The 10,877-nt window shown below is 41.4% G+C and overlaps 1 protein-coding gene across 1 annotated transcript in view; it reads left to right on the plus strand.

Annotated features, from left to right (window-relative positions):
• Window positions 1-10,877, plus strand: part of LOC109291658 (probable palmitoyltransferase ZDHHC11B) — a 37,541-nt gene that overhangs the window by 8,468 nt on the left and 18,196 nt on the right. The window contains exons 4-7 of the mRNA XM_019508728.1: window positions 677-801; window positions 1,626-1,781; window positions 6,268-6,389; window positions 7,852-7,910. Coding sequence (XP_019364273.1) covers window positions 677-801; window positions 1,626-1,781; window positions 6,268-6,389; window positions 7,852-7,910 — 462 coding nt within the window. The remainder of the gene's footprint in view (window positions 1-676; window positions 802-1,625; window positions 1,782-6,267; window positions 6,390-7,851; window positions 7,911-10,877) is intronic.

Genomic DNA, 10,877 nt, shown 5'->3' on the forward strand with positions numbered 1-10,877 from the left:
AATATTATGTAAATATATTATATTTTACAGCAGAGGAATTCTGGGATGTTCATGTTCTATCATTGACCTGGTTTCAGAGTTAATTTTATCTTGAAAAATGTACTGGACAAGTGTTGATTTTTTGAGTGAGATAAAGATGGCCCTTATTGGTTGCCTGGCATGTATTGCATGCATTAAAAATATACTATCGTGATTAAAACCTTTTATTTTATTTTTTATTCAACTGTATAGTTTCAGTCTAATAAAGAACATCCAGAATTATATTACACCAAATAGATACTGAATAGCAAATTCATAATGCTATAGCTAACTTTGCACACTTTGATTTTTATCATTGGAAAGGAAGGTAAAACGCTTGCAAGACCTATTTCTTTTATGTGGTTTGTTTTACCAAAGTTCCTGACTTTTGAAGTCTTCCTGAAAACAAAAACAGCTAAGAATTTTCTGTGTTCTGCTGAAAAGTAGCCAACAAACTGGTGGTGCAGAAAGCTGTTTAAAACACAAAACCACAGTTCTGCGTGTGTGTACCTGAGAGCATAAGGAATTTTAATCAACAGGATTTCATAACATTTTGATTTGAAATCTGTTATAAGCAAGTATTGTTTGTCAGTGGTAGTTGTATTTGTATGCAACAAAATGCTTATCTGTTCTCTGAGTATTTTTCTTGTGTGTACAGGTTTTTCTTCAATGCTGTTGTTTCTGCCGTTCTTGGTGTCTTCTTCCTGGTAGTGGTGATCCTGTATGTCTTCATCCAGTACTTTGTGAATCCAGAAGAACTCCGCACAGCTCCTCAGTTTGAAGGTATTTCCCCACCCACTTAATATTATATATGCTCTTTACACAGTTGGGTTAGAAAATTACTATTTTTGGTTAGAAAATTGTTGTGTGATGTCAGTACAGTATTGGGAGACTGTAATTTTCTGTTAAACGTGCTGTCTCTTAGATAAGAAATGGAAGCCGTATCTTTTCCCTGCTCTCTTGTGGCTTTCTAGGTGAAAATTAATTTCAGTACCCATTTCCAAGAGTACAGAATATAATTGCTGTGCATAGGTCACCCTCTTTATGCCTTAGCCCTGTAATAAACACAGGTTCTAATGACACTGGCAGCATACAAAGGGTTTTGGTGTCCATTAATGGTTGCTGTATCTGATTTCCATAGTCAAGCTCCTGAAGCTTTGGGCCAATGGTCTAGAGCAGTGGTTCCCAAACTTCCTCAGCATGACCCAATTTATGGCCCCATTTTCTCAGTATGGCCCCATTTCCTTAGCAGGGCCCCTCACTTCCAACCCACAGCCCCCGACTCTGTGACCCCACCTGCTGATGTTGCAACCCCACTTGGGGTCACAACCCACATTTTGGAAACCGCTGGTCTAGGGTAAACGCTTGTAAAAGCATATGAGTTCTATTCTCGAAAATGACTTGTGTTTTCTCAGCCAATAATAGGATTTAGGCTCCTAAGTCATCGCTTACTTGCTTTTGAAAATGTTAACCCTGATTTGTGGTGCTCCCAACCCACATTTAAAGTGTAAGAAAGATGACGAGTACTTTGCTTGCTTCTTAATTTGCATTTGCATCTCTGAAAAGATGATGTGCTTAGTTGATTCCCCTTTATTTTGCCCCAAAAGGAGCCAGTGGAAATGCAACATGGCTGGCCTTTCTTCCTGCTGCTCCAGCGGAGACCACAGCAGCTGGAATCCTGGTAATCGCGGTGATCACTGTACTCTTGGGAATTGCATCACTCCTGCTGCTGGGACACTTGTTGGGATTTCATCTTTACCTTTGTATGTATTAATTGTCTCAAGGCAGGCAGGCAGTGACTTTTGAGAAACACTTTCTCAGTCTATTGTGATCAAAGGTTAAAAATATTCATAATTTTTTTTCCTTGTTCTTGAAATTTAGTTTTTAAACAATAAGACACCTGTAACTTTATTGTTTATGAATGAGATTTGCCTATTTTAGGCTCATCCTCTTTTTTGTTTTGCTCTGTGGCTCTTGTTCTTTTCTTCCTCCTCCTCCTCCCGCCCAACACCTCCCTCTTGATCGTCACCTCTTCCTACTTCCACAAATGAATCTGCGTAATAATGGCATTTTTCCACGTGACCGATTGATCTCACTGGTTTAATGTTTTCTTTTGCCGAAACATAGAATGAGCTCTTCATTCCTGTTCCAACTTTCTTCATACTGGGTCAAAGGTCTGCAGTGGCTTTAAGGACCCTTTAAAAGCCTTGCTTTTATCTGGCAGAGGATTCTTCCAGTGCAGACACTGAAAGGGGGCTGTAAGGGTGTCTCCCAGGAATCCCTGTGCAAGCTCTGACAGGGTGGCACACTTGAGACAGCATACACCATGGGGGGGTTGCTGTCACTTAAGCCCCCAAACTATCTAAATCAGGCTAGGGCATCTCCAGCACCTGGAATAACTCTGCTTTGGGCAGGTATGAAGGTAGCTTAATGTCACCACTACCCACTTTTCTAGATCTGGGCTTGAAGTTTTTCTGCTGAATCTGTGAGGTGTAACACAGAATCACAGGGGTGGAAGGGACCACACAGGTTCTCTGCTGTAATCCCCTGTTCAGATGCAGAATTTCCTGTTCCTAAGCTAGGCTTTCCAGCCTCACCTTGAAAAGCTCCAGTGAAGGAGATCCCACAACCTCCCCAGGCAGCTTGTTCTGCAGTCCTTATAGTTACAAAATTTCTCCTGAAATTTAATCTAAAGCTGTTTTTCTTCAGTTTAAACCCATTGCTATGTGTTCTGCCCTTTGGGGCAAGAGAAGACAGTTGTTGTCCCTCTTTGCTGTGGTAGCATGTCAAATATTTGAAAACTCCCAAGTGTCCTGTTCCCCCCCACCCCCTTCTCACTTTCCACCATTATTTTCCTTTCTTCAAGTCTAACACTTGGCGTGTCTACAACTAGTTTAACATTTTTGGGTTCCTAAAGCACAGGCATTTTCTCCTGTGTGTAATATATGAGTTCATAAAGCATTCTGGGTTGGTTTTTGGCAAAATTGTACTCTGCACATCCAAGAACAGTATGTTAGAGATCTGGTGTGTGTGCGTGCACACGCACATTTTCTCTGTGTAGGTGTTTGTGTAATATTTCTCTGTGTAGATAGTTTCTTTTTCCAGGGAAGATATCCTGGAATTCATAACATGATTTTTAGGGAGATGGTTGGCCATGTTGGTCTGAAATCAGATAAAAAGCAGGGGAGGGTGGCATCTTAGGAAGAAACTGATAGAGAGGCATGAACTTTCATAGGTGACAGCCTGTTTTGTCAGATGTTAAGTTGGTTCATAACATCTGCATATAAAAAAATTATGCCTCTCTGAACCTGACCTGCTTTCTACATGACTTCTACAATGACACTTCCTTCCCCTCTGTCATACTGTATTTGACCAAATGACAAGTGCCAGGGATGGTTCACCATTGATCCAGCTGGCTTCTAAATATCCTTAAAAAAATTAAAAAGCCTAGACTGTGACTCAGGAATGGAATTTATTTATAATCCTGCAGGAACTGACCTTTTTAAATATTACTGAGAACATTTTAGTACAGTCATACAAGTACCCAGCAAATCACTTTTTGTCTTTGGCAAGGCACAATAATAAGAAATTGGTCCTACCCATGGGAAAGGATACTTTCATACCTTTGAAAACAGCATTTGGACTCTGTATGTTGGTTGGAGGATGTAACTGAATATCAGTGATGTTTATGCCACCTCACAGAGTCTTTAGCTGAATATCCACAAAAAGGTATACTGAATCTTTCTAGAAACACATTAGGATACTAAAAGTTACAAAAATATATATTTGTAGAACCTCTGAATTCAAAACTAAACTTTGGAACTTGGGAAACTCATAGAAATGATTCTACAATCACCCTTTGAAATAATTTACTATAAATGCCAGTATAGCACTATGCTATGCATTTCCCTGTGAAATCCCTTCTCTCCTTTTGTAGGGAAAGTCATGAGGTATCAAATAATTACATGTCCATTGTTTTTGTGGAAACATACCAGTATCTGGTTATGCTACATGCAACAGGGGTGTCAAAGTGTATGGCCCACAGGCTGGATCCAGCCCCAGAGCCATTCTCTCTGACCCATCAGGTTATTGGTAGACAACCAGAAGTGGGGGGCGGTGTGGTCAAGGAGAGTGGCCCACCACACAAGCTGGGACCCTTAGGACCCAACAGCCATGGTGATCAGTAGCAGGTAAGCAAGGGCTTGATACAACCCTGGTTGCCCTCCAGCTGCTTCACCTTTTGCCACTGTTACAGCCCATCCTCCTTGGCCCCCCCACTCTGCTGCTGTGTCCTGCATCGGAGCCTAGAACTGCTGTTGTGGCACTGGGCACTTGGTGCTGGCAGCAGCTCTGGCTCCAGCAGCTCTGTGGTCTGGATCTGGCTTGGGATGCAAAGTAAGTTTGACAACCCTGTGCTATGAGATTTAATGTCAGAAGTGTCTGACACATTTTAGAATGAAATCTGAAACCACGTGCATTTTCCCTGGCTTCACATGACATTATCAACTTCAGATCCCAACCACAAAGAAAGATTTGATACAGATTTGACTAGGTGGTTTAAAACCAACGTGCTTTTTCGATCATGCCTTAAATCAACAACCAAAAAATAAATAAACCCAAACCCAACATGGTCCAAAACAAAACAAAAAACATGAAACTCTTGATTTTAAATGAGTCTTTATTTTTTGTATTTGTTACTGTAGAGTTGTATTTTTTTCAGTTTATCTATTCGTTTGTTTTAATCTTTCTTCATCATGGCTTGTGAAGTTAAACCAGCTGGCTAAATTTTTTAAGCTTGCATCAAAATTATGCTGAATTTGCCTTTTGGTAGGTTGAACCTGAACACCTTTCTAATAGGCCTGTGCGAAGCAACTAGTATTCGCTTTGGATTCAGCTGGTTTCAGGGGACAGTGATTTGATTCAGTGATTCAAATCACTGTCCCGAATTGAGTCATCCTAATTTGATTCAGAGATTCGGCTGCAGCTGAATTGGCCAAATCTTCAAATCGGCCCCATCCCCACCCCCACTCTCAATGGCTACGCGCCTGCTCTCCTAGCTCCCAGCTCGTCTTAAAAAAAAAAAAAGCCCCACCTCATTGGCTGCTGCCAGGCAGGGGGGCGATCCTCACTGCCCCTAGAAGCCACAAGGCCACCGCAGCAGCTTTTTTTGATAAGGGTCGGGAGCTGGGGCCCGGCAGGGGAGCTGGGGGGTGGGTGCTGGGACAGTGGGTGGGGATCAGGGGGCGCTCAGGTGGCCTGGGGGAGCAGGCAGGAGCCTGGCAGGGGTCCCCCCAAGGTCCCCTGCCTCTTCCTCCAGCTCTCCCACCCCTACTTACCAGCATGGAGTGCAGGTCCAGCTCCCTACTGCAGCCAGCGGGGACTGCCTGAATCACCGAAGCTCTCCGAATCTTTTCCAAATCAATTCGGAGAGCTTTGAATCCATTTGGACCTTCTAATTGGTCTCCTGATTTGATTTGGATTTGGAGATCCAGCTACCGAATAAGGCCAAATCTCCCCCGAATAGAATCAGCATCTGAAGCTTTGCACAGCCCTACTTTCTAATGGTATCTTGTTTTTATTCTAAATGCACCGTGGCTTAAAATGTACACCCACATGGACTGACACCAAAGAAGACTTTGCACACAGACACTTCCAAAGTGAAAGAGTCCCATGTGAACAGCTCTGTTTGCCTAAGGCCTAGCCAAAGCTTGGCTGATGCTTTTTATAAAGTGTTTGTTTCCCTGCCTTGTGGGCATTTACTTAAGAGGGTTTTATTGTCTCTTGGTCTTTTCCTAACTTCTGTTTTCTCAATGTGGCATCAGCACAGACACTTCAAAACTTGTCTGTTGCACTGAGTGTAACGTCTGGTTGCCACGGCATCACATGTTAAGCACCATTTCAAGAACACTTCTTTACCATTACGTAATTATTGGGATGTTGATTTACAGCTTTTTAATGTCAGGACCCATATGTTGTTGAATGATGAGGCTGAAGTTCAGCACAACAAAGCTTCAATAATGAAATATAATTCTGCCAAGTGCTGCCACGATTAGATGCTCTTGATGACTGATACAAAAACAAAATGCTGTTAAATATTTTAGAGTTTCTTGACTGTACTAAATGTAAACGGTAGGTTCTTTTGTTTAAGTAGGTTAGATGAACTGCTTTTTTAAACGGATGCTCTTCTGTGTCCGATGAGTTGCACAGCTACACAGGACAAATTGAAATTCTGTTCTTTGCTCTATACAGTGGGTAAGAAGCTGAGTACTTTTGATTATATGGCACGGTACTGGCGCACATCGAGTACAAGGGACCAGAGAGCTGATTTGGAGGCTACAAAAAATCCATCTGATAGAATGGACCCTCTGCAGGTAGGGCAATGGCCCCTTTCTGTATCCCAAAATTTCTCCCTTTTGGTGCCTATGCATTCTGCAAAACTGTTCTTGTTGGAAATAGGCAGGGTGCATCTTACCTTGTACATAGCCCAGGCTTCTATCATCAAGCAAGAAGGGATGTTTGATGGAATACAGCTGAGCCATGAAGGACTGTTACCAAGTCAGCTAACATGGTAATAAATAAATAGATACCTCTGTCAGCTTATTCTTATGGTAGGAGATGCATGCTGTATTTAGGTGCTCATCTTATGGAAAAATGGACTTGCTTTAAAAAGTAAAAGCATTTTGGATCCAGCACAGATGTTAGCTTGAAAAAAGAACTGATTAAACAAGACCTTTATTGTTGTCTTCACTCCTTCTATATGAGTGAGAGTACTGGATACGATGCTTTCCAGTTGTGTGGCTAAGCAATTCCGTTAGCAAGAGGTCCATGTGTGCATCGTGACAGTGGAGAACTGCAATCTGCAACGTCTTGGCCTATGCAAAGATAATTAACAGTGAAGTCATGCACTTCTTGCTCAGCAGAGCAGAATTCTTTGTGTCCATGTTAAAAATTGATACAGATTTTTGTTTGTGGAGGGCTCTAGTGTACTAAAACACCAGGCTGAAGCAAGCAACGTGTCAAGCATTCTGAAAGATGAGAGAACCCTTGCCCTCAGCTCCCAAATGAAAGCTGAGACTAGAAGCTAGAAAGTTTAAAGCACTAAATGTGACTTTTTTGTTTCCAGCTTTCATGACTTGTCACTCAATAAATATAACACTAACATCATCAAAGGGGAAAACCTTGCAGAAGATTATGCATTAGTAAGTAATGCTGTACAGGACAGAACACCATAATATAGTGAAGCAAATAGGATATCTAAATCTATGGAATGTATAGGAGCATCTTCTTCTGTTGATCTTAAATTTGCATGTACAGTTATCCATCAAAATGGCTTTCTGTAAAAGTGATATTTGAATACCAAGAACTATTATGTGGGAAGTGCATCTTGACTTTCAGCTGGAATACTTATTACTTTGACTTGGATCCTATGAACTTTTTAAAACCTCAGAGCCAACAAACTTGAGAGACCTGCATAGTTTACTATTAAAAAAAAAAAAAGCCACACATTCTACCTGTTCCTCTTCTTATCATGTGATGTTTTCTTCCTAACAATGTGGAGTCTCGCTTTTTAGTATAGGGACTGCTTATGATTCCTAGCATGTCTTGGGACACTGGATAAATCAGAGCAAGGATTGTTTTAACCAAGCAGTATTTGCTTGTCATTGTTCAAAATTTATCCAGTAATGAACATAGTGTTTTTACTATATTTTAAAAAGCTTTTCCCTAGCTCACATGCCCAACACAGTATAAAAGCTTGTGAAGTGCTTTGCAGATATGCTTATTAGAATTGTGTATGTATGCGTATATATAATTTTTATGTATTTATTTCTTTAGGATATGTATTTAGCAAGGCAAAAAAAGGAGTGTGAAGTTCCAGTTGCATCTAGGACCAGGTAAGTTATATTTTATATTGAACGAAGCTGCACTTAAGGATTCTGTTAGTTCTTTGTAATTCCAGTTAACTTATTTTTATCTGAAGGTTTAAAAATAGGTGTTTATGAATCCTATCAAGGTGTAGTATGTTTGAGCAGAGATTGTGTATTGAATAATACCAAAACCATTGCCACGGATGTAATGACATCCTTAAAAATATAAATCCATATGGCAGAGATGTTGGTTGCATCTCCATAGTGAAGGATGCCTAGCGATTTGCTGACAAGTGAAGACTTAAAATCCTCCCCTAAAGACCAAATTTCTTCACTAAGCTGAACCTGTTAATTTCAGAGGGCGTGTGTAGATGAAACGGGTTTACTTTGCCCTAAATTGAAGTGGTGGGTTTTCAAAAAGACCGCTTCAATTTAACGTGAAGTAAACCCCCGTATTTTATGTACATCCGTGTCTTACCTGCCTCTCCAGCAGCAGGGAGGGGAGGGTGAGCTGCCAATGGGTGGAGAGGTCCCTCGGCGGGCTGTGGGGGGGAGTGCAAATTGCAATGATGCAGCTGTCAGCTCACCCCCTGCCTGCTAAAGGCAAAAACAGCAAGGGGCCCAATCCTATATATATATTTTTTTTTTTGGCAGAGGGGCAAGCTGCCATTGCTTTAAGATTGAACACTTGAAGAATTAACTTCCTGTTTTTGGTAAAGGATACAAGTTTAATACTGACGAAGTTGCAGTAGTTTTCCAATAGATTTTCAGTTAGAGTAGATTTCCAGTGGAGAAACTCTTGTGCCTCTGTCATGTTTTGTAATGAGAAATTGAATTAGCTGGCAGTCAGTCTTACCTATCATGGTTGCTGTTCCATAAATAAATTTGTCTCACTATGTATTATGAGTAAATAGCTACTGAACAGATAAGGAACTGTTGCCTTGAATAGCTTATGTTCCAAAAGTATCACTATCTGATTGATTGACTTTTTGTTTCAGGACCTGAGACTTTGATTCTGTTCCCAACTCTGTTAGCTGCCGTGTGACCACTAAGCAATTTACTTACCCACTCTGTACTTAAATATTTGCATTTTACAGATGAGAGAAATTGATGTTTGTCAGCATTGTGTGAAGTGCATTGAGATCTACAGATGATAAATGTTTAATAGTTGGCAGTTGGTTTGGATGAGACTGCTGTCTCTGGAAACCTGACACAGTTTCTCTAATGCCTTTACAATAGTGAATACTAATATAACTACCAATTCTGCTGTGTTTTCTACATATTGGACAGTGTTATTGCCTGTCTAGAAAGAACAAGGATCTTGTATGGTTTTTTTGTCTTGTTTTTGTTTTTTTTGTTTGTTATTTTTAAATGGGGTGGAGCAAGGAAGCAATATGGAAAATGATATAGAATAACATGTGTGTTTTGCTTCTTGAATTTCAAAAGGCCCCTAGGTATTGCCATATTTACTTGAATCCATGGGCAGGATTTTTTTTCCCCATTCAATGTGGGGAGAAAAGCTCCTTGTCTTATATTTAAGTAAAAGTGTGGGGAATGGGGAGCAACTGCTGTGGCTCTGACTCTGACCCTGGGCTCGGGGTCCTGGGGACACAGAGCACATGCTGGCTGCAGTACGCCACTTCTCCCATGCAACCGCAATGGCAGCTGTAGTCCTGACTCTGGGCTGGAGCTCCTCTGCCTGCTCTCTCCCCTCCCCTTCCCACCTATCCTCTGCTACTGCTTGCTCCACTGTTAGGGTGGGGGGGGAGGGAAGGATGAATTGAAGATGATCCTCCAAAAACTAGATTCTGTATGTGGAAAATTATAACAAATTAATGCATTTTCCATGTCTACAAACTAATGCTTTGGATTTGGGGAAATGCAATATATTGCAATGGAAGTACTTGAGCAATATATAACTGTAGTAGGCTTGATTTTAACGGCTTATGAAATGGCTGATGCTTAAGACTTCACATTGTGGTAGTGTTGGCATGGTGGTTTACTCATGAAATTATGCAAAAGCAAAGTACTGTTGTCCAGGTATGAGGAAGGATCTGAAGCTCAAGCTACATCTGCTTCTTTCTCAGAGCTGTCTAAAGAGGAGCACTCTGTACTCAAAAGTTTGTCTAAAATCTCTCCCAACTATGCAGTTGGTCTGATAAAAGATAACACCCCTCATAAATATCCTTGCTTCTGGTGTTTAAAATTAAAGAAAGCCTGCAACATCATTCTTGCAAGATGAAATCATTGCAGGATTTTTGACGAATTAATGTTTGCTCTGCCCATAAAAAGATTTAAACATTAATTGGCTATTAACAATGTGAATCATATCACAGCCTGATGTTTAGAAGTGTTTGTACTGACATGCTCTGTAATTAGTTCTACGTCAGCAATGAATTGCTATTTGAGAGTTTTGTTTTTAAGGCGTTATCTTTGTCTTCGGGCTTGAAAAAGATTCATGAAATTTCAGACAAGGATCTTTGGGTGAATCTGATATCTTTTATTACAGCAACTTTAAATAGTTGGAAAAAAATGTTAAGCAAGCTTTCTGGTTTAAAAATTCATGAAAATTCAAGGCTTTTTTTAATTGGCTGTCTTTGAGCTGGTATCTGACTTAAGCTATAGTTGAGCAACAGAGTGATACCAGCTGGCCATGTGGCCCCTGAGCTGTGGAGAGCCCTGGTCCTTCCCTCCGCAGTGGTGGGCAAGCTGCGAGTGTACCAGGTGCTGCCTCGGCTTGGAGGCAGCACCCGGTCTGATCCAACTTTTCTGTGAGCCTGCCCAGGGAGCAGTGCCCAGTGGGCTACCAGTGGGTGAGCTTGGGGAACAGTTGGATCAGGCTACTTGCTGCCTTTTGAGCTGGGCCAGCATCTGGCTGGCTAGCAGCCTGCCCAGGCAGGCCCAGGGGATGCCACCACTGTGGAGGGAATGGCTGGGCCCCCTTGCAGCTCAGGAGCTGCTCAGCCTGCTGGCAGCTTGCCTGTATGCCAAAAC

This window comes from Gavialis gangeticus, unplaced genomic scaffold, assembly GCF_001723915.1.
Source record: "Gavialis gangeticus isolate Ggan-Ray unplaced genomic scaffold, GavGan_comp1, whole genome shotgun sequence".
Lineage (NCBI taxonomy): Eukaryota > Metazoa > Chordata > Crocodylia > Gavialidae > Gavialis > Gavialis gangeticus.